The 24,720-nt window shown below is 42.8% G+C and overlaps 1 protein-coding gene and 1 pseudogene across 1 annotated transcript; one reads left to right on the top strand and one right to left on the bottom strand.

The window, feature by feature from the left end:
- Positions 1-4,137: 4,137 nt before the first annotated feature.
- Positions 4,138-16,232, bottom strand: LOC116376799 (caveolae-associated protein 1 pseudogene; annotated as a pseudogene).
- A 4,911-nt stretch (positions 16,233-21,143) lies between these two features.
- On the top strand, positions 21,144-24,709 carry LOC116376797 (V-type proton ATPase 116 kDa subunit a-like). The gene is made up of 5 exons (XM_031838280.1): positions 21,144-21,233; positions 22,783-22,939; positions 23,185-23,263; positions 23,765-23,862; positions 24,512-24,709. The coding sequence occupies exons 2-5, from the start codon at positions 22,823-22,825 to the stop codon at positions 24,707-24,709; spliced, it is 492 nt and encodes a 163-aa protein (XP_031694140.1). The 5' UTR covers positions 21,144-21,233; positions 22,783-22,822.
- The last annotated feature ends 11 nt before the right edge of the window (positions 24,710-24,720 follow it).

Here is a 24,720-nt window from a genome sequence, read left to right as displayed (position 1 = left end):
GTGTGTGTGTGTGTGTGTGTGTGTGTGTGTGTGTGTGTGTGTGTGTGAGTCCTAGAGCGATGGGAGTAGTCGTCTCATGATGTGTTTCAGCACAATATGGGGCTGCGCTCTTTGCACTTTATCTCTTGTTATGCCTTCATGTTGATTTGTGTGTATGTGTGTGTGCGTTCACAATGCACTGGATTTCTGTGACCTGCTTGTTTTCAGTGTGTGTGTGTCAATGTGCTTGTATTTCAATTTTTTCACCCTAATCAGCCTCCCATAAAGCCATGCTGCAGTCTACTCTCCCACCACTAATAACACACACACACACACACGCACAAACATACACACACACACACACAAGCCACATTATTCCATTGTTGATATTCACTCTTCCTTCTTTATTTTTCTCTTTCTTTCTTCATTGGATGTGATGTATATAGGGGTCTCGCTGAAGCTCATTTGCTGCCTCCATACCTGGTTAGGCTGATAAAATGTATTTATTTATTTGTTAGAAACCTCAAAGATCCACATATTTCCAGAAAAGCAATTTAAACCTGAAGTGAAGAGGTAACAGAGGTCAATTGCATCTTAAATCTAGGAAGCCAACAAAATGAAGACTATAGTTCTTACAAAAGACTCTCATTGTGTGTGTAGGTGTGTGTAGGTGTGTGTGTGTGTGTGTGTAGGTGTGTGTAGGTGTGTGTGTGTGTGTGTGAGTGAGTGAGTGACTTGCTGAGATCAGCTGGCTGATGCTCTGTGTTGTCAGCACAACGCAGTGTTTCTCTTTCATGATGAGTGTGCATGGTCTGTCCACTCAGACAGTTGCAGTTTACATCCATGAAGTTCACCTCAGTTCATTCTTCATCCAAGTGGATATTTGTGCGAAATTTAAAGAAAGTCCCCCAGGCGTTCCTAAAATGGAAGGGACAATGCCAAAACATGAAACACAAATCTGTGAAGAATGCATTTAAAAAGTATTGGTAAAAAGGTAAAGTACACATAAAGTGGCCTTCACATGCTTAAGGAACTAATACTTGTAACCACATTGGTGTGGTCTTAAAGGGCCGGTGTGTAGGATTTAGCGGCATCTGGCAGTGAGGTTGCAGATTGGTTTGGTTTGTCCATTCTGGGGCACCGTAGAAACATGGCAGCATTTCTTGTGATAATAAGCCCGTTGTGTGAGCAGGACTGCCACGGGGGTGTCCTGATGCAGCAGTATTCTTTGATATCATTTCCTGAACCTTGTTGCACATTAGCACTCTGAGCCTGTTTTCCTGTCTGTGCCTGTTTGTTTCCTGGAAGTCTCCCTTTTGAAGATGTTTCATGAGGGCATATTTGGGTTTTCTGGGCGTGGCAAGTGGTGAGCCACTGGTCTATCAACCATTACATAGAAACCATGGCAGCAACAACAATGCCAGAGCCGTTACCTCAGCCAAATGTGTGCCAAGTGTGTTTCTACATTTTCCTGCCTCCGGCTGAGAATATGTTTTCCTCCTCTTTTGAGCCTGTGTACTTCGTGTCGTTGGTATTACAGGATGGTATTATAGTCTGCAAATGAAAACCATGGCAGAATGAAACGTTCTCAATTATATCGCCTCCCTTGGCAGGAAAAAACATTGAGTTGTACTTGTGTCTCCATGGTAACTGTGGTGAGCCTGACTGGAACTATAATGTTTCCAGATGAAAGATATGTTTGACTGTGGCGTTAGTGTGTGTGTGTGTCTGTGTGTGTGTGTGTGTGTGTGTGTGTGTGTGTGTTGATATGCTTATGATCATAATGAACATGTGTGTTTGTGTAACAAAGGTCTTTGTATGTGTGTGTGCGCAATCATGCACTTCTGTGACTGTGCCTATGTGTGTGTGTGTGTGTGTGTGTGTGTGTGTGTGTGTGTCTGGGGACACGCAGCACGCCATGGAAGCTTTCCACTCTCAGCCCACACTGCAACCACTCATCAGCCTCATGGAGAGCCAGAGAGAGGAATCCCGCTGCAACACACCCCTCTCTGTCTCTTTTTTCAACCCCCCCCCCATGCTGTGAACAGGCCAGATGCATGTGTGTGTGTGTGTGTGTGTGTGTGTGTGTGTACAGTATGTGCGTGTTGCTCATACAGTTACAGTACACAGACACACACACACACACACACACTGAGGAATCCTTATGACACAACTGCTGATGTAGAGAGGAACCGGGGCAGTCGAAGAAGCAAATGAGGACATTGCACTTCTTTTTCTGGTGCTTTGGAAATACAAATACCATCTATTAAGAAAAACAATGTCACCTCAAGGCCCATAAAACCATTCACATGATGTTCACCAGCCAACGGGGTTTTCCACGTTGTCGTGAAAGCGTAGACGTCATTGATCATTGGTGTTGAGTGAAAGCTCCACTAAATGGACCTCGTGGTGAGATTGGTTTCTCAACTGCTGCTTTCAAGGTCAAGAATACACTTTGACCCTCTACTCACTTAGCTCATACCCTTTAGCTCATGCTTAACCTCCACCAAGCACACCAACCCCCCCAAAAAAGTAATCCTCCAAACGCTCTGGTACACTTCCAGGTTTGAGATAAAAGTCGTTTTCTATAACCAGCGCACTGTGAAGCCATTTAAAAACAACGGACACCACACAACACAAACCACAACATCCCAGGAACACTTCTGGCCTTCTTAAGTTCCTGATGCACGTCACAGCCCTTTTTCTCTTTCTCCCTATTTCTACACTGTCGTCTGTCAAATCAAGGCAAAAATGACAAAAATCAATCTACAAAAAGATGGACTAGACACCCGGCCTATCCAGCACCAACTGGCACTGAGCCAGCCAGGTTTATGAGCCCCAAACCTCTGAAGTAACATTCAAGTTACAGCACACGGACCAACAGGGTTTGTAGGGAATGTGGTTTTAATTTGCACATGGGTTTAACATCAAAAACTCACTAATTGCATATGCAAGTTAGTTGCTGGAAAGACATTGTTGTGACTCGTCCACCTGACTGAGAGCAAATGGAATGGTAATAAATGTTTACAATCTACTCTCGACTGTGACTCAGTGGAGAGCTGGAGGGTCGTCCTTCAATCAGAGGATCGCATCTGCTAGTCCATGTCGATGTGTCCTTGGGCAAGACACTTAACCCCAGAATTGCTACGGTGTGCGAATGTTAGGTACAGATCCTGATGGGCAGATGGCACCTTGCATGGTAGTCCTGTCATCAGTGGATGAATGGGTGTGAATGATGACATGTAGTGTGAAAGCGCTTTGAGTGGTCGGAAAGACTAGAAAAGCTCTATACAAGTACAGTCCATTTACCATTTAGACAGGTCATTTCTTGCTGAAAGAATATTTCAAACCTCGTGGGTGTGACTGTGACTGTCGTATGTCACTGCAAGTTCTCCCCCAAAAGGATCATGGGATAAAATGGGTGAAGCAGGAACACCGAGACCAATGTTGGTTAAATGTGGACTTTGAATTGGAAGTAAATTTTGAATCTTGAATGATGTTTCACAACTCATCAAATGCAGTTTGAGAAAAGTAGAAAAGGTAAAGTAGTCAACGGCATAAATTCCCGGTCATACCAGATCAAGTAAGGCTGTAGCCACAAATTAACAAAAAATAAGTTGCGTGGCTTTAAGTTAAATGATATCCTAAACTCTGTCACAGTGAAGCAGATGGCTGACATAGCCATTGTCTTCTAACTACAGCCAATATCACCCAGCTGACATACAGAGCAAACCTCTTAGTGATCATGGTTACAGTGAACAACTGCTCCAATGATCAAAGAGCTTTGGGACAGAATCATTATAATACAAATGCTGTTTAAATAATTTGCTTATATCATGTCAGATTAGATGGAAATCTGCTTGAGAAATAAAGAAAAAGAAAACTTGCTCATAGTATTCTTTTGATGAGTTTGAGCAGGACAGATGTGATCACTACCTGAGGTTTCCAGTCTAATCCTAATGGTCAACCTGTCAGAACGGCTCCGTTGGGTGATGGATGTGTAGGAATACATTGCTCTGCGAGTGTGTTTTTCAGTAAACTTCTCATGTGAGTGTCATGGGAAAGACTGTGATGGTCCCACACAGCATAACACTCTGGGGAGAGAACTCCCTACACTATAGAGAACTCTCCTCCTGGTTTCCACTCGTCCCCTTTAACCAGAGAGAGAGAGAAAGATTGCTATATAAAGTGATGGCATGCCGCAGGTCCCAGAAGGGGGAGAGAGAGAGGGATGAGTCACCAGGCATGCTGTTGCGCTGGAGCACAGCAGCAACCTTTCTTTTCACTTCCCCTCCGTTCAGTCCTTCCGACCTCCCTTCTTTGTTTCTCTCTACCTTCCTTGCGGTCGGTGGGTAGGAGAGTAAGCTGAGATTCTCGGATCACTGACGAATGAGACAGATCAGCGTCACAGCTCCATGGCAACCAAACATAGAGAAACCAAAATATATATCCTGTGCCAGTTCTGTGCCAGACAATCTCGCTTGTTTTTTGATTCAGTTCAGTTCACTTGTTCCAGAAGGTTTGTAGAGTCTGTGACCGATGGCAGAAAACGAGGCGGGGTGAGCGGATTGCTCCAGTGGGGTCAGCCGCAGCCGCACTCGCTGGGACCTCCAGAGGGGTTCGGTTCCTCTCAGGTGTGAATGTGAGCGTGAACGGTTGTCTGTCTCTATTTGTCGGCCCTGTCATAGTCTAGCAACCTGTACAGGGTGCACCCTGCCTTCGCCCATCACTTTCTTTGCTTTATGGGTTTTCTTTTTCTTTAGCAATGTATTCATCATGAATGAGAAGGGAAAGAATCAGCAAAAAGCCTTGTTAGCATTTGTCCTTGATCACTAACATATAGCTTATTAACAACAAGCAATATCCAGTTTAGCCACCTTGTTATTTACAGAGTATGTGGCTACACTGTCAGGCTAATAAAGAGGAGGCGGTTCATTTTGCTTTCAAGATCATAAGTATGGGAAAGTGTGAAAGGTGAACTTTTTTATCAAGACAATCCATCCTATATTGTTTCATATTATAACCACAAAACATCACAGTATTTGTTGGCTACTGTAATTATTTTATTTAAAATGTAAAAGTAAAAAAGTAACTTTTAAAGCAACAAAATCAGTTGATTTCAATATTTCATTGTTGCACTAGCTCAGATTAAAACCTCATGAATGCACCTCTAAAAAAGAAGCATTTCTGATCTTTATGCTAAGCTAGGCTAACCATGTCCTGTCTGTACAGTATTTAACACGCAGAGATGAGATAAATACTCACAAAAAGAAAGCCAATAAGCATGTCCTGAAATGCTGAACTATTCCTTTAAATCACTTCCATCACCTCCATCCTGTCTTCTGCTGGCCAGATGTGTCTCCTTGTTTTATTTTGTGGCCAACATGTGATGACAATATTTCCTAGTGCTTAAAGGCATCACATTTTGTTAACCAGCCACAACAGCATGCGTCCATTCCATTTGCTCTCAGTCAGGTTGCCTGATGATGAATGAAGATGATGAAGAAGATGTCTTTATAGCAACTCACGTGCATTTGTTTTCGTGTATTTTTACCAGCCAAGACAGTGACGCTGGTATTGTTTTCACCTTGTGAGGTGGTGTGTGTGCGTCATCATGGCAAAATGGTCAGGTGTTTATATATCTGATTGTGGACAGATTTTGTCACCACAATAGCATTACAACCGTGCAAGATGCAATCACGAAACTTTACTGGTTTGTAGTCGAGATCAAAATGAAGGCATAGTTTGAAGATGAGCGTGGTCCGACTAGAGCTCCTCACAGGTCTAAAAATGTTTGTCCAAACCCAAAAAGACTCAGAAGCCGTCTAATATTTGGAACCTGGGACCCGTACCCACACAGGACAGAGGAATGTCAAGCCTGAGTCCGTCTGGGATACACAACTTTGTGTCTCACTAAAAGTAACATTAGCAGCCTGTATAATCCACCGTCCTTGCCCAGGAAGTAAAATACATCCAGGTATTCTGTTTCAACAATTCAACTTAAAAGTCCACTTGCTATCTCAGTGATAGATCACAAACACGACGTGTGCAGTATTAGCTCTTTCCAGTTTTGTTGTACCATTCATAATGAAGATAACATTGACTGCCTTTTTGAACTATAACAATGATTACTTGTTGCCACGGCTGCTAGAGTTAGCATGGCTAATTGCTATAATTTGGGCTCGCCGAGTCTGACCTCCGCTCTCTGACCCTTCACCTCTTGGGCAGGTCATGTGGTACCACCTTGTGACCAGATGCATTCACACACAGGCGCTGTATGATCACAGGCAGGTCTCCTCCAATCCACTCGGCTATTATACATAATGTTAAACAGATCCGGGGCCCGTCCCCAGCCACGGGGGTCTCGGGCCCAAGGGTTTGGGTGGAACCTTGAAGACCTCTAGGTCTGAGCAAGGGCGCCAGAAGTAAAGGGGTGGGAAGTAGGAAAGGGGCCGTTGCCCCCCCCCCCCCCGCTTTACGCCCCTGGTCCAATCTGTCGCAAGATGGTCTCTAGCTCTTTGTGTATTCAGGGGCCACAACAGTTTGCATGAAGCTCTTTTCTACTTCAACAGAGGAGCTTTGTAAGGATGCACACACAAATAAGGATTTCTTGAAGTGTTTCCAAGGCTGCAGACGCGTGTGTGCGAGGCAGCTCATTCTTTTCAGCGCTCACTGCAAGACACAGCTTGCCATTGTCTACTATCACTGGAAGATGCTTTTACGACATACTTTGGTTCGCGGGTATTCTGATCATGTACTTTCACGTGGCAGCACACACACAATTATTTGTAGAGGGTAAACACAGAACCCCATCATTAATAATTCCTTTTGTGAGTGCTACCATCCATATGGATACTATGTACCATTCCAACGCCATATCCGAAGACAACTTCACACAAGATGAGCTCATTATTTAGAAATTTGACTTGAACACCCTGAGGTTTCATTACAACCTTCCGATGAATTCTACTACAAAGATCTGATGAAGATGGGACGAGCAGCTGAAGCTTGGTGGCCCTGCCTCCCTCCTCTCTGGCCCTCTCTGGGTCTATGTACAGATCCATGCTTGACTTACGGGGACTTGGACAGCGAGGGATGACAGTGGTTGTTCCCATGGCCACCCCGTGTTACTCTTTCCAATAACAATGGAGGAGGTTGGTGTTTATGGAGAGATTTATGGAGCTGCAGAAGAAGGGGTTTCTTCCTCTGCTGTTTGCTCCTGTCCTTCTCTGGGATGTAAGGCTAAGGGTCATAGTGATTCTGTATACAGTGAAGTCTTCCATTCATCAAAACCTGCAATCACACACGTTTTTGGCCACTTGGGGGCAAAAGTTGTGAACACAACATTGAGGTATCATCACCTTTAAAGTTCATATGGTAAACTTTTCAGCAGACAGTTTCTTACTTACGTATCTAGCACTTACGGAGGAACATTATCATTCATCGCCATAAACCTTCGAAATAACGTAGACACTAAGGTTTGAGGAGGTCATCCTAACATTCAAATCATTATAAAACTAGATGATTTGGTGACTTATCACAAACGTACCTCTGTTCAGGGCCAATAATGTAACTAGCCATGAGAGGATTCAGACCTGAATCATATGACAGGGTGAATCACATGAGGAAACAAACTGATGTTTTCAAATACCACAGCTTTGGACTATGAGTCATTAACGTCTGACTCATGTGGAAAAGCTCCTACTGAGAAATAAAATTGTAAGACCAGGATCTGAAAGATAATTTCTCTATTGATGTCAAGTGAGCAGCGTTAAAACTGATTTGTCATGCATTTCACCACAGCAGAACAATGATGATGGTGTTTCTGAAAGGAAGAAGAGTTTTAAACGAGCTCTTGAATGTGTGAAGACGTGAAAGTAGTGCAGTGGGACTGAAACCTTGAAGTGTCTGTTGGTAGTGGTGAGACTGGATGAATTATTACAGTGCAGAGGGAATCAGCCTGAGGTGTAAACAGGCTCAAGAGATGGCCGCACTTAGCTAAAAAGATTCAAACATTTGCTATTGGGTATTGGGACACTCATTTTCACACACACATTCGCTGCCCTAGCCTCGTTTCAAAGTTTTCAAGCTTTCCTAAGCGCTCAGGAAAGTGACTGCCCGACCTATCAGCTTCCTGTGAGGAGCCGCTGACGGCTAGGGGCGTGGTTTAGGTGTGTGTGACACGACGCGGAGAGCCGTCTTTCAACGCAACAACGGCTAGCGTAGATGCTGCAATAGCATCAGTTCTATCAGAACTGGAGAGTATTTCTACATTGTATGAAGAGCAAGTGGGGTCCAGGGAGATGGAGTAAGAAACACCCTTGTAGCAAAATAACATGCGTTTTTAAAGGTGACATAAAAATTCAAGTTTGGTCAAAGAGCAAGCCGCAACCACCAAAGCTAAACATGTTAGGCTAGGATACCTGTTAGGCTAGGATACCTGCCTGTCAAGCAAACGTTCCTTTGAGCCAGCATCCAGTGGGATTAAGAGGAACTGCCGTTTAAGACACATGCACTTAAAGAGGACCCTCTCAGATTGTAGGCCATCAAAGTGTGTTAACAGATGTTAGGGAGTACTAGCAAATGTGAAACAAGTAGTATAAAATCTTTACTCTCTCCTGAGGCAGCTGTGTGAAGTCTGATAAATGTCCACAAGTGATGTCACTCGAGTCAGCACAGTTGAGTCTGAAGACTACAAGTTTGAAAAGTAAAAGAACCTGGAGGCGTGCAGTTAGAGGGAAGTCCTCTGTAGGCTGCTGCTCCTCTCTGCTGCAGGCTGGAGGCTCTATGTTAACTTCTAACCAACCCAAGTCTCCATGACCGGATGACAAATGTCTGTACGTTATGAATTAACAAACAAGCTGATGTTGGGGCCTGAGTGTCAGCACCACTGGTCCAGGTCCGGTCCCTCGGATCTTCAAGACCAAACAGGAACACACTCTCCTAAAGGCCCTTTCCTTCTCACAATCAAACAAGTATGTGATAGTTGCTATTTTTAGAACGCTCTCTCCCCTTCTCTTTCTCTGTCTCCATAAGCCCTCTGCAACCTCCCTCTCTGTCTCCTTTATCCTCCCTCCCTCTTTCCCTTCCTCTCCATTCTGTCAACAAGCTCCCGTCAGATGGTCAGGACATCTTGCCTGACATTCACACCAGCCCTACCTACAGTACTGAACTGAAGCCAAAAACACCCCACCAAAAAGCAGAGCTCCCAGCTGAAACAATGTTACACACAATCTGGCCTGTAAACTGAGCAGGGAACATTTTTGCCTCTTATGTCCATATATGGACCTGGAACGACTGGTGTGAGAAGAATGAGTTCACTCTTGATTCATTTACATGCGATTCATGACTGGGACTCGTATTGCTCCCAGGCTGTTTGGTGAAACGTGTACTTTACAGTGTTGCAGATCTGGTTCATTTGAACAATCAGAATACCTCATTTATAAACCATTTGGGTGAAGCTATGATCACTGTTGCATATGAGGGCAGTTTGACACGGTGCTATTGATTGTAATGTAGTGAGTGTGGAGGCAACAGGTGTTTTGGGTGGTGCTGATTGAACGTACGGCATAAAAGAAAAAGAAAGATGATCATATTCTGACAGAATGTTTGTGAGATGTTTATTGACGCACTTCAAGATTCCAATTCCTTTGAATGTCAGGAGAAGTAAATGAAAGAATGAAGCTGTGGCAAAAAGGTAAAAACATATATATTGTATTTTAGGCCCTTTGCTGATAGAAAATAGGGTTAAAGCTCCAGTCAAACCAGACAGCAGCACTGAAAGTTGCATTCTTTGTGAAATAGTTGTCAGTGGCTTAGTGACCAGGCTAATTGTGGGGCCTTGTTGGCCTCGGAGATAGTTGGTAACTAGCCACATTTGTAAATTATCATCAGTACTTCATGCGTTACTCTGTGATTCAGTCACAATCAAAACCTGTTACATAAAAGTAGGTTCTAGTTTCAAAAGGCATTTTTGTGAATTTTGGTCTAAGTTGACCTAAGTTGTACCCAACACAGAAAAGTGCAGATGTACTTGTCCTCTGGGAGTGGATCTGCTTACAGTGAATTAAAGCACCGTAAGATTTTAACCAGTGAGCACAAAATGTTGATGCCCTCAGCTAGAGGAGCAGTGCTGCTGGGCTATCCTAGCTCTGACCCATGCCCCTTCACAAAGTTGTACTCAACACTTGGGCTCTTTGAGCGGATCTGTTGATTTTGCATTTAATTGTGGCTGTTATAAATGCTGGTATGGCTCTTAAAGTGTAGCTAGCGCTGGAATGAGGGTGATTTACCTAGAACAACAAGAGAATGAGAGCTCCTCAGGCCATTGCTTTCTCAAACCGGGGAATTATCAAAATGACTGACACACTCCTTCAAAGAACACAGTGATACTTCCTCGCTATGGTTTTGCTGATTGGACCCATCATATTTCAGATTTTAAACGTATCACATTGAATATATTTTATTCCAGCTCTCATTTATTTTGATCTCAGTTAGATGACCTGTTTAATCAAGAGGATGGAGTTAAACAACTCGGATGACAAAGAATCCAGTGAGAGGAGAAAGAGGGAAATGAAGGAGTAGAAGTGGTGAGGGAGTAGGGATGGTGTGTAGGGCGGGGTGGGGTGAGGAGGACACGATGTGGACTGAATTATCCTGGTGGGTGGAAGAGCAAGGGAGAGGGAGGAACAGGGCGGTTCCCGGGGAGGAGGAGGCAGGAGGAGGTTAGCATGGAGAGCCGGGGATGCCTGTGCTATGAATCAGCTGTCTAAATATCGACCCTGCTCTTCATCGCAGCACACCCATCCACTCCCTGTGCATCTCTTCTTCGAGTTTATCTGTTGCACTCACTCGCCCACATATATTATTCCACCCTCCTCAAAGTGATGGAGGAAGGTCCTCGGGTCAATTGGTCACACATTCTCACTACACAGAAGGTATTGCTCTCAGCCAACAGTCTCTCCTAGTAGCGTGCACGCACACATTGAGGGACAGGGGGACAAAACAAATGGCATTGAAGTATATGCTTCAAACCAACCAAGTCACTCAACGGGTCGTCAGACCAGGTCAATGCTGTGCTCACACCAAGTGCGTTCACCTCCATGTAAATACATCAACCCTGGCCGCTATATTTTACCACTATTGCTGCTTTGTACATGTTGTGGAAGTCCCAGATCTTAGTTCCAAACATCATCCAGAAGCGCTCTGTGAATTCCACGGAGCCGTATTAACTGTATCTAGCCAGCCACACGTCTATGGCATGAACCCACAATAAGCAGATTCTGGGTTCATGCAATAAACAGATAAAAAGATATTGAAGTATCTACATAATGATGACGATTTGTAAAAGGTCTGAATTCATGCTTTGTCAGGTTTGTCAGGACGAGCTAACTACTTTTCTGAATGGAGTTTAAATCAATCAGTGCTAGGCTATGCTAACATTGTAGCTGCTCCAGCAACAGTCAAAATAACGTCATTTAGGCATTAATACGGCCGCATTGTTAGTGTTCATACCACAGACGGTCTATGGTTTACACACATACAAGGTTTAAAAAGCCTGCATCATAGAGATGTCTGTCTTTAAAGACATTCATAGCGTTTGACGATTTAATCCATTATTCATGTGAAGAAAACTGCGTTGTGCAGCTTTGACTGACTCATATTTTCATTGCTCTGCTTTGCTGTCTCACATACGCACACTGTGGGGTAGAGTCGTCACATTCCAGGTTGGATCCTCAGTAAGTGCAGTGAGCTAGTGATGTACATAATGAAGCAACTATGAGGCTTACTGGACACTCAGTAAACTAAAGACACACACACTCTCTCCCACACACACACACACTCACTCCCAGGAGGAGGACAGCTGCTCATGCTAACAGTCACTTCCAACAGCTGTGCTGACAGAGCTGGCACTGACTTCACACATCATACAGTAGTCTGAGCTAGTCCAGCATACCAGTGGCATTATGGGATATTGTTTGCATTGTTGGCATTAACCACAGGTGGTTTTGATTTGCGTTAGACGAACAATAGTTTTTGACCGATCGCGATAAGTTTGCCACAATGAAATATGTCATCCGACTCATCTCATGCCAAACATTCCTATAATGGAAAAAGTGAATTAAAACCAGGGGGAAACATATCCATGCATGCTACAGACTACCAGGAAGATTATATAAAATATCTTTTAAATGCATATATACACATTTATTGTGTCTGAGGTTGGTGACATTTGTTTTTCATGAGAAAACAAGATGAACAAAGTCATAAATACTGTCAGTGTAAGCCTCGATGGGACGACACTTGTGAAGGGGGCCCAGGAGGGAGAGGAGGGAAGACCGGTGGTTCAACAGCCGCTAATAAAGAAGAGATTAAACACCCTATGCTAGACTACAAAGAGTTCGCTCTGCGTCCTCCCTGTGTGAGCTGACCTTATGTAACGGTAAACACAGCTCAGTAACAGTGTGCTTTTGGAGCACCAGAGCAGGACTTTCCTCAGGTCATGAGTATAAATCAGATGTGTCTGGATCTAAACTCTTTTTCCACCTGAAACAAACTGGAAAGGGAGAAAGCATTTTGAATAAATGTCTGGAAAAGATCAGAAAACAGTATGTGTTGCTAAGTGGCATGTGTCACAAACCTGCAAATAGACTCATACTAGCTCATGAACCCCCAGTAAATAGGATTATTACCTACAATGTTGATGTTGACTTTGTATTGAAATGTCAGCACTGTAAATGAGTAGAGCATAGCTGTAGGAGTGAAAATATATTCAATATCACTCTTTAATAATACCAGTTCAATTAAAACCATGTAACCTTAGACTAACCCTTGTTCTGCTGGTGCCCCCCAAACAACATCAAGATCCCCAACGAGCGTTATTCTATTGTCGTGTTGGCAGCAGTGAAACAGAAAATGTAGCATAAACTCAGAACTGGTTCTCTTAGTGTCATCTAACATCTCCCCCAATTCATGGTCTACGGAGCAGCTCCACACTTTATACTTGATGACATCACATATTTTAGCTTTAGCTCTCTAGTTTTTGGTTTTGGGAGAGTTGTTCACATATACCTGTGTTTTTGCACTTAAACCATAGGAATAATACGGATGGATTTAGAAAATGGGAGTAGTTCCCATTTCAGTACACAGCATAGTACTTGTGTTTTTCCATTTGCTTCTAATTGGACTTCTCTATACCTTGCTCATTGTCATGTTAGACACTCGCCTGATGAAGACCTGGTCGGTGTAAAAACGTTGCTCTTTTCAGTATAATAAAACGTTTTATGAAGCAAGAATGGCGTGTGCAGACACTCTATACTATTACTGCGCTTCATTTCAATCCACTCTGGTCTTTCCCTGATGTTCTTACTATTACTACTACTGTTGATGTATTTGCACTTCCACAGCGTTCTTGTTGTAAGTGGCACTGATGTGATTGTTCGTGGTACAAGTCAACAGTACTGATGAGTCCTTACAAAGGCCAAGTATTTATATGTTGACACACTGTGCGAGTAGCCAAATAAACAGTGTTACAGTTCAGGGGGGTGTTGGTGGAGTCTTTCTCCGTCTACTGCTGATCCTGAAAGAATCTGCCCTCATAGAGTAACAGATGAGCACAGAAAATTGAAAACAGAACAACACATTGTGGTTTGCTTTTTTTTAATGAAGATGAATCTGACATTATGTCATAGCTAGCAACCATAAACTGAGCCAGTGTTGTGTGTTGGAGAGGGAGCCAGAGGTAGGCATTTCAGGGGGAGTTTCTCTTGCCACAGGGCCCAAGCAGTTGGCTAACGCAAGCATAAATCCCACCGTGTGGTGTCTCAAGTAGATTGCACTGGAAACTTGCAATCCTCGGCTTCAAGACTTTATTAGATAGTATCTAATAGAGTCTTTAAAATGATGATTTATTATCAGATTGAGAAACAGTTCAGTCATCAGATTCCTTCAGATGTGATGATGGAGATTAGGATTTTCTTGCTGAGAGCTGTGACCTGCTCACCTGCACATCATTATGTATAAAATCCTGTGCTGGTATGCCAGCACAAGGAAGCCAAAGTATATTGCATAAGCATGTTAGAATAGCATTGACTCATGAGCGTTCACAGTCAGACAGCATGGCCTGCTTAAGATGGAGCTCTCATTTGACTTCAGTCCAGCTGCTGGAAAGAGACTGAGAGAGAGAGAGAAAGAGAGAGAGAATGAGGTCGGTCCAAGCCACGATGTCTGAGTCAAGGGTGGAAACTCTGAATGTTCTCGCGCCACTGTGCAAAAAGCTGCAAGCTATTACAGATCACACGGCAGCCTCACAGGCTAAAAAAAGAAACAGCTCCCTCTCAAATAATACTACTTTTTCTCTTCAAATGAAACATCGTCCCTTTAAGCGTGCTTGTGGTATTCCATCTTTGTTTTTTTTAAAAAGGGAAAGAGTATAATTATTTTACAAATAGATTATGTTGGATTTGGGCAGCCTGCATGCTTGGCTTGTATTCTTTAGTCCTACATTTGGTGTACTAAGGAAAATATGTGGAAGCCACCTTTAGTGGATACTGAGCACTGAACCAATGTACAGTAGGAGATTTGGGGTGGGGCAGGGCTGGTGTAGAGCAACATCTGGGGGGTTTTCAGTAAAGACCAACCGTTGCTCGGAGCTTGATGTTATTTGCATTTAGTTACTACTTTCTACTCGGAAAATGTAGCACATGCCAAACTGTAAAATGACTGGAAGCTGTTTTCTGATACATAAGTGTGAGTAATATTTCCAGTGATGTTTCCATAGGAGTGGATATGTGTCAAAGCATGTACATCTATTCTATGACACATCTGTGTTACGTTTTGAAGGCATGTCATTTCTGCCTGGATTCTGATCCCAGGCAGGAGATCAGGTCAAGTTAGGTTTATACGATACGAACACTTCAGGTTAGGGTTGGCTTTTATGTTAACTGAATTAAATATATTGAATATTCTTGTTTACCGAAGTGAGAGGTAAAGAGTGCCTTTCTATTGGTTAAATATTAATTGTCCATGGGAAATGCAGTATTTTGGTATTGCGGATTCAGTGATGAGATTTAGTACAGCCTGCCACTTGAGCTCTTGCCAGCGATACTTTAAAGGTGACCTTTAACCACTCCCTGAAATCCTCTGCCCCCTCAGCAAATTGAAAAATATCTTCGGCAAACACTTCCTGTTCACTCGTATTAAACCTTGTTTTAAGCCACCACCACCACTTTCAGCAGGGTGTTCTTGGAAAGTGAAGAGGCAGTGACATGACTTTCACTCACATTTATGAGCCCAAACATTTGTTTTGTTCACCGTTGGGCCACACCCATCCCTAAACCAATAAGGTGCCATATCATTCACATATAGAGCCTCACACCTCGAACAGACAAGCCAGAACCACACATTGATATGTGTATTCATACACACATGCACTCCTCCTACCTGGTAGATCATGACTTTAAAGTTGCGTCTCTTGAGCAGCTCCGCCTCGTTGTTCTCCAGCTTCTTTATCTGGCCTCCTTGCTTCTCCAGGGTTGCCCGCACTGTCTTGACGTTGACGCTCACCTTGCGCACCTTCTCCATCATCTTGTTGACGCTGTTGGACGTGGTGCTGTGGTTCTTGGCTAGTTTGGTGAGCTCGCCCTGAATGCCGTTCACCGAACGCTCCATCTCCTGCTGCCTGGCCTCCAGCCCGCTCTGGGTTTGCTGGATCTGGTCCACCGCCCCGATGATCTTGTCAAGCAAAGTCAGCACCATGACCCCATTCACCTGTAGGTCTTGCTTTCCCGCCTCGTCTTTGTCTTCGGCGGCGTCGCCCTCTGTGCCCATAGTGGACAGCTCTTTCTTGGCTGCGGCGAGGGCATCGTCTTCGTCGTCCGAGGGTGGGAGGTTGACCTCATCGTCTGAGATCTCAGTGAGGGTTTGAGGCTCCAGCTGGGCGCTTGTGGATTCCAGTGCTTCCATGATGGCTGCCATATCAGTGGATTTGTATTGTACAGTCAGCTAATCAACCTTTCTTTGACACTTTACTTTCTCACCTGCTTCTCCCTTTTTTCTTCTTCTCAGGACCTCTTTTCTTTTCCCCTCCTACTTCAAAACTAACTTATCTCTCTCCAGCATATATGCACTCTCTCTCTCGCTCTCTCTCTATCTCTGTCTGTCTTCCCTGTCTACTTGAAATCCCTGGAGTAAGGCCAGTGTGCACGGGAAGCCAAGCGATGCTGGATGTTACCGCATGAGCGTTGGGATGTGAATGCTACACCAAGCAGAGAAACCCTCCAGTCAAGCTACAGCTGGCAGGGTTTTTCCTCTCCACCCCCTTATTTTCCATCGGACTCTCCCCCTCTCACACTCCTCCCCATCTCCTCCCTAAACACACACAAACACACACACACACACACACACACACACACACACATCAGTGAGACCCCACCTCCAGCTGGTAGGTCCAGCCCCGTGATGATTCAGGAACACACCCCTTTGGTTTAGCCTTGTCCCATCAGCATGGTTGGAATAGTCAGAGCAGAGCTGCACTGATCTGCTTGTATACAAGCTCAGGCACAGCAAAAGGAGGAATGTCAGACAGGATCCGTTTCTGTTTCCACTCCTTTCCCCCGTCTACGCATGCAGCATGCTCAGTTTATGGATTTATAATGGATGAAAGACACCTGGAAGCAAAAAGGACCTAAAGAAGCAACAAGATGATCTTGTGATGGATTCTAGAAGTGTTGCTGAAAAAGATTCACTGTAGCAAACACAAAGATGTATGTGACTACTTTACTGCTAGAAGTGAACTTGTATTTATTTTCCAGAGTTTTTAACTGTATATCTCACTGCTTTCATCAGCGCATGGTGTAGCGGACCCCAGCCGGACAATGGTGAAGCATACTGATGTTTCCAGAGGCCTTTATTCATGTTCCACCGTCATCCTTATTTTGATGAAAACAAATTTACTTTTCTCCTTATGACCAATCTCCAGAAAGAACCGTAAGAGCTACGGAACAGATAGAACATAAATGAGCTCTTACGAGTATCAATGTTCATTAAATTACATTTAAATATACATGTGAGCATTAATCAAACATTTTCTCTCACATATATACTTCTCAACAGCATATGTAAAACCCGTACATGTATTATTACATCCCTAGAAACAAATAATAACCGTAGCTGTGGCTCATAATTAGGTTATTCAACTGTAGTAGGACAGCACAGAAGTCCCAGGTATAAAATGCACGGCCCGCCACTGATATATATATATATATATATGTATAGTATATATATATGTTGCTGGTTCATTGGTCTGGTTCATTTGTGTCAAAGCAGTAAGAACATAACTTTTGCCTAATCGCCCGCCCTGATCCTCTTGGGGTTGAGTCAAGACCAAGACCGTGTTTAGGTTCTAGCTCAAGTCCAGACCGGTTCTAAAGGGGCTGAGACAAAGGCAAGACCAATACAAAGGTAGATTTCAAGGGGTATTCAAGTGATTTCAAACTGCAAGGCAAGATAATTTAATATAAATAGGACATGTAATACAAGTAACCTCAACATCAAAGTGGGTGGGCAAATACCAATAAAGATGGTAAAGACCCTGCATCAATTACATTGATATAAAGTTGAGAAAGGATAGGGGTCGTTGAGAGTCCACTTCCTGTACTTGTGTCTTGTTTCACCACTGCAATACTGTAGTCCTTTAGGAGACTAGCGGCAGGTCCTGACTCTATCAACTCCGATGGGAGAAATGAACGTGAACACAGATTATGACCGATTCATTCGCTCCATTGTCACAAAAGCAAATATTGGCACCCATTATTTTACACGCCACATATCTTCCAAACATTCTGACACTGCAACGGTATTTTTAAAACACACAAATAGAAAATGTACTTAGTTCGAGACTGTCTCAGCGCAAGATCACTCTCGTAAGATCTGGCCGCTAACGTTGGCGAGCGCCCTTGCTTACAAATTTTCGTAATACTAAATATGGGCTGTTAGCTTTGTAAATGTTAGCAACAGATTAGATTAGCCTGTTAGTTGTTCTTTTTTTGTAAATCCTGATCCTGTTTTCTGGACCCAGCCTGTTTATCTTGGATCTAGCCTCAGTCCAGCCTGTTTTGGTACTGTTAGCCTGCCTGGATTTTGTATACTTGTATTTTTTTCAGTTAAGACTGAACTTCTAACTTTGCCTCCTTAGTCGTACATTTGGGTTCTTTTGTGCTTTTTGTGAACTGTGACACAACACTTCCAAACAAGGTGGATGGGGGAGAGGCCAACACGCCATGACCACGCAACCCCACAGACAGGGAGTGTATACCATTTCAAACCAGCTTGTAATGCGTCGTCTTTGTTAGAGTATCCCTGGTAGTATGAATGGAACCGCCAGGCTTTACTTTACGTCTCACCACACAAAGAACAAACTGCCTCCTGCATCATCACTGAATTATATCTTTATACATTTCAAGCATGGATGGTAAAAACTGATTGTCTTCCTAAAATAAGCTATCAGCACAGTGTTTTTTGAAGCCAATGTTCAAGGTTCAAAGCTGCAGGAGAGAAATGTCTTCTGAATAAGATTTGAAAGAGTCAAACTCTGATTTGGAATCCATGGAAAGACATTTTCCAAAGAGCACCTTCCAGTCATTACCTTGATATTTTACTCCATATGGATCTCAGTAGCATGCTCTGCACTCTTCTGCAGAGCAAGCACGCACTTCTAGTGCATATATGAAAACCACATGGCATCCCAGAATGGGGCAGTAAGCTATAAAAGCTGTTTCTCAAACAAGTCTGCTGCAGTAATTTATGTACATTATGGGAGTTCCATGCCTCTAAAATTGCTCGCTGGCAGCCAGCCAGTGTCCTGGTTTAAACCCTGCACCATGTGGAACTGAGAGGGGGTGAAGCTCTGATGTGGCTTTTTGCAAGAGGAAAACTTCTACAGGATCTTGTTAGTACTGACTCAACACTTGGCCACTTGTGGACTATTCCACCACATCTGGTAGACCTTATTCTCAGGACGCTGAGAGGAGTGGTTTTGGTAGAACTTGTTTGAGGTGGTAGTAATAACTAATGAGGTGTATTAAGGCACAAATTATTATATAATAATCAGAGTTCAATGTACATGACTTCTTAATAGATTAAAATAAAGGGTGCTATAGTTGATATTTCTATCACAATGGATCAAAATGATGATGTGCGATGTGAAAGGAGTCACTATTAGTGATGAACTCACAGAGAATTATCACTAATTCTGATGTTGGTCCTTTCAAGACAGACATGGCCCTTGATGAAACAATGCAGCAATACTACATCATCAAGCAAGGGCAATCAAATACATGCGAACACACATTCCTGGTAATGTGAACACCATATTTCTATCCATCATAACAAAGGCCTCACCGAGGATGAACTTCCTGCGCCAGCTCAAGAAGTTCAACCTGCCTCTGGAGTTGCTGATCCAATTTTACACCACAATTAAGGAACGGACTGCAACGGACAGTCAGCACTGCAGAAAAAATGATCGATGCCAGTCTGCCCTCCATTCGGGACTAATACATCTCCAGAGTCAGGAAACACACAGGAAACATCACTGCAGACCCATCACACCCTGTGACCCAACCTGTTCAAACTTCTCCCCTCTGTAGGCGCTACAGAACACTGCTGGCCAAAACAACCAGACACAAAAACAGCGTCTCTCCACGCTGTCATGCTGGTGAACAGTTAACATCAGTCATATTGTGTCAGGAACAATCCCTATGGAATAACATGTAACACTAAACATCCACTGTACCTGTAAATTATATATTACACCGTTTTTCAAATATCATCATTGTCAAATATATATCCAAGCACACTCTATACTGTCTTATCCACCTGTCACATGTGACATTAATCATTCCTGCACTATTGTCTTACCATTTGCAAATTTTGTTGTTGCCGTTTACGTTTTACCTTTGACGGGCTGCATGGCTAAGTATGTGAAGCGGTCGACTAGTAATCGAAAGGTCCATGGTTCAATCCCAGGCTCCTCAGTGTCGAAGTGTCCTTGAGCAAGACACCATTACTAACGGCTTTGAGTGGTTGATAGACGAGAAAAGCACTATTTAAATGACTGTAATTCCTTGTATGTGTACATTTCTTGGCCATATACTTTGCTGATCCTGATGCTGATATTTCTGCTGTTTACCTGGATGTTGTTTCAATGAAACTTGATAACTTCTGAGAGTTGTAAAATCCTGCTTTAGAATATTACAGACTTCTGTCAGTGTTTTGGTGTGTGATAAACCTTCAGACTCCTTGATCTAGCTGCAGTCGGGGGAAGTTACAAAAGATGCAGCTAACAGCAGCCTTAAAGGACTTATTGTTGTATGAATACAATCTAACAGTCAAACAGAAAATGAAGATTATGTGAAAACAAAATCCCATAATAAGGTCCATTTAGTAGATGTTCAGGAGCTTTCCATCATACCACATGATCATGTGAGCGTAAAATGTCAAGAAAATTAAAAAAAGATAAGAGGAAGACTGTATAAAAATAGATGTTACCTCTGTGTTCTCCTAATATATATTTCTTATTCGGAGGGCATCTAATACAGTCGTATGTGTGGTGAGTGGAGCGTGCATCACAAATTCTAATATCGCTTCAATGGCTTTATAATCCTCACAGCATATCACACCCTCTGTCCTTAGACCTGTGGTTCAGATAAAACAAAAAACCTTTAAATGGAGGAAACCCCGAAGAGCAAATGTGACGGGATCCTCTCCCAGACAGAGACAAATAATAGATGTTGTGTGTGCAACATCCTTTTAATAATTAAATTAAATGAATAATTTTGATGTATAAATATGTACAGTTTGGATTGCATGCTCCAGTTAAATCACCATGTCGTTGCTACTGTGATCATCTTTAATCCTGGATCACATGTCAAGTTCACGGATAAAAAAAAAGCTTCCGTTTGGGATTTTCGACGTCAAACGACAATAATTCTTCTATCTTGATTTTGAGCAACCAAAGGTACCACCGTGGATGATTAACGGTCTAATTTATTTGAAATACATTGCTTTCGTTGTCATTTTTGGAGGCAAGTAAAAAAATCCACGTCTGTCGAATAAATACACCATGCCTTTATTTTGAAATTGTCTATTTATGGGTACATTTCCGGGCGAGCGCATCTACCTTTGATGCACCGCCCAGGACTTCAGCATCCAACATAGATACAGGCCAGATAGAGAGCGAGCAGCTGCATCCTACACAGGTGAGTAAATAGACATTTTAAAAGTCTTTCGTGCAAAATGTAGTCAACGCAGTGTGTCACACTCAGTGAGGGAATTGCTAACCATATTTCTACGAATCATAATATTTCGACGTGTGGGCTGTGAAGACGTTCATTTGTCACCGACAAAATACATCTTCAGTAACGTCAGGCGCGTCTCGTGCTTGTAAATGGGATATTTTGACGTAATTTTGACGACTCGGTTCATGTTTGTCACATGAACCGAGTCGTCCCGTTCTGAAATATTACTACAGCATCCTAATTGTACACTGCAGCCTGTAAATGACTTTACCTAAATCATATTCTAGGTAGGGGCCTATAACGGGTGGCCCCATGTTGGTCTCTATAACGGGGGAAATGCATAAATATAATAGTGCATTGTTATATGTCATGAATAGGGTCTTATTTTCAAAATCGGACGCAGCGAGTGTGTGAGAGGAGGTGACAGATGCTCACACAGAGCCGCAGGCCGGACTCCAGCAGAGCATCATGGCGTCCTTGAGCAGTGAAGGGCAGAGCTGCAGCAGAGAGGATGCTGCGACATCAGCGCTGCTCCGCTCTCAATGCTAGCTCAGGCTCTCAATATGCAGTCGTGTTTCATACAATGATGCTATTGACTTGCTTTGCAGCCCTATCTTTAGGCTGCGTCACTGCGTTGTGTATGAGCTATTATTATAAAGGGTCGTCCATCCTTGGCAAATAAGCGCAATTCCTTTCCGTATTTAGCTTTAGCCTCTTCTTGTATACCTTACAGTAGCCTACACATGAGTAATGTTTTATATTATAATGGGACTGATGTGTAATGACAACGGTCTCAATTAGTATATAGATTGGTTTGTATGTTAAATATTTGTATTTTATATTATCTGACCGATGTAAAATTCTCCATATTGAATGTCTACATTGCTTGTGGCAAATATGTATAAACATTTATACTAAAATATTCCAATAATATGTTTACTGATTACACACTCGATCTATCTGTCTGTCCGTCTGTTAGCTGCCTAACTATTTTGTGGACCCCATCCATGCTGGAATATTTCCCTCCTGAAGCCACAGTCATTGAAGGGCTATTATTTTCATTATTGATTGATCAAGACAATTATTTTCTGATCAATCCTAACATTTGATGAGCTGGAACCAGAGAATGTTTGACTTGTTTCTGAGGATAAAAACAAACAAACACACACTTAGATGGTAAGGTCAGTACAGACTACATGGCAGAGTGAGGCAATTCATGCTCCATTTGGTTAGACCAAACTCACTGTAGTGCAGTGTAGCGTAGTATGATAGTGCTGAATACAGTATGTTATTCTGCTCACCCTCACTGCTCTGTTGTTTCTCACTGTACTGTACTATAGTATAGCCTAGTTGTTGTGACACTACAGTATATCGTTCTAACTTGTATTAAATAATTACCACAGTTCTTTTCGGAAAAAAACAGGTTGACCTTTTCACTGTGTAAAAAAATATATATTTAAAAGATCTCTTGATCTAACACTTGTACGTCTCTCTCTGTCCCATGGTGCAGTGTTTCTTCATTCTAGCTGCGGTGGAGCGTGGTGCTCGTCATGGGGGAACTGTTCAGGAGCGAGGAGATGACCCTTGCCCAGCTCTTTCTCCAGTCTGAGGCAGCCTACTGCTGCGTCAGTGAGCTGGGAGAACTGGGCATGGTTCAGTTTAGAGATGTGAGTGTGAATGTTCTCGTGCTGCATCGTTTTCTGGTGGTAGAGATAATCCCATGCATTGGATCGAAACATGAGAGGCCACAGAGGACACGTTTGCTGTCTTTCACATGCCATCACACATGTATTGGTGACGAATAGTGAATTCATACATTTGAATGTTTCCACCTCATTATTTCAGTCATTATTTGTCCCTTTGAGTTTTAGCCATATATACATAATCCTTGTCTTTTTTTCTCCACCCACAGCTGAATCCAGATGTAAACGTGTTCCAGCGCAAGTTTGTGAATGAAGTGAGGAGATGTGAGGAGATGGACAGGAAACTGAGTAAGTAGTGACACAACTTAACCAAAGGTACAGTATAGTTCCTACATAAAATAAGAGGAGATGATCCTTTATTAGTCCCACAGCTGGGACATTTGTAGTATAACAGCAGCAAAGTGGACTACAACAGACATCAGTAAAAAACTAAATAAGTAATCAAACAGTAAAAGAGTAATAAATATGTAAACCTTAAAAAACAACAAAACTTAAACACAATATAATCTGAGTGGTTGGGTTCACATTTTTGCACATATGAAGTAGGAAATATGAAGTGTTGATATATTTGTATTGAACAGTGGTATACGTTGATATTGGTATTGCAGATGAATGAATGAGTAATTTGTCAGTGTTTTTGGTATGTGCTTGGTATTCACATGAAGTAAACCTGTAACACATTTCAAAATAACAGAGTTGTCAGTGAGAACATGATGACGTGGATGAATATAAAGAACTTGTTGTTTTTCACTGCTAACTGTTGAACCGTGGATCCTCTCTGCTGAACAGGGTTTGTGGAGAAGGAGATTAAGAAAGCCAATATCCCAACTGTTGACACTGGAGAAAATCCAGAGGTGCCTTTTCCCAGGGACATGATCGATCTCGAGGTAATCAGCCTGCCATCTGTAATCATGATCACTCATCATCTGATCATTATTATTTTTGATAGATGAGTTGATGCACGTGTCATATTCCACAAACACCCCACTCAGCATCACCTGAGGTATGAGTGGTCAGTGGCCCTACACTTCAAACTATGATGCCATAGGTTCCCCTCTAGCGTCAGGGCGGCCTTGTCAGCTTCCACTCACTACGTGCACGTGTCTCTTTTCAAAATAAGCGTCTGACGTAGGTTTACTTTGTTTTTAGGTTGACTTAAGCAGAACAGCTGCTTGGTTAGGCTTAGGAAAAGAATGGGGTTTGCGTTAAAATCAGAAAGTTTGTTACGCAAAATAATTACGCTTCTTACATAACGCACTAGTAAAGAAGGGAAGTTATGTAACAAAACTAAGGTAGAATAAATCAACGTTGACTCTGTGTCACACAGGACTGTATCTGTTGGACACATCCAACCCACTCAGCCTTTAATTCAAAGCTAGATTCTGATGAATTGTGAGTTTTATGTACGATCAGCTTCATGTGTGCATGTATACATGTCTATACACAATGTGCAGGATTTATATTTGACAGTGATGATGCGCACATGTTAGAGCAAAGGGTGTATCTTGTATTTATACTGTTGACTGTGACTGAAAGGCCACCTTTGAGAAGCTGGAGAACGAACTGAAGGAAATCAACACCAACCAGGAGGCACTGAAGAAGAACTTCCTGGAGCTGACGGAGCTCAAACACATCCTCCGTCGCACGCAGCAGTTCTTTGATGAGGTTTGCTGGTTTCTCCCTCTCAGATGTACACACCACACACACACACACACACACACAGGAGCACAATAGATAATTGATGG

The sequence above is a fragment of the Anarrhichthys ocellatus genome, unplaced genomic scaffold, assembly GCF_004355925.1.
Source record: "Anarrhichthys ocellatus isolate YVR2014 unplaced genomic scaffold, GSC_Weel_1.0 scaffold615, whole genome shotgun sequence".
Taxonomy (NCBI): domain Eukaryota; kingdom Metazoa; phylum Chordata; class Actinopteri; order Perciformes; family Anarhichadidae; genus Anarrhichthys; species Anarrhichthys ocellatus.
Note: the sequence above shows the minus strand (reverse complement) of the source record. Positions and strands in the feature narration are given on the sequence as shown.

Excerpts from the sequence above, each read along its gene's own strand:
- LOC116376797 (XM_031838280.1), top strand. The coding sequence starts at position 22,823 with ATGGGGGAACTGTTCAGGAGCGAGGAGATGACCCTTGCCCAGCTCTTT. Across the intron at positions 22,940-23,184 it reads GCATGGTTCAGTTTAGAGAT|CTGAATCCAGATGTAAACGT; the intron begins GTGAGTGTGAAT and ends CTCCACCCACAG. Across the intron at positions 23,863-24,511 it reads GGGACATGATCGATCTCGAG|GCCACCTTTGAGAAGCTGGA; the intron begins GTAATCAGCCTG and ends TGTGACTGAAAG.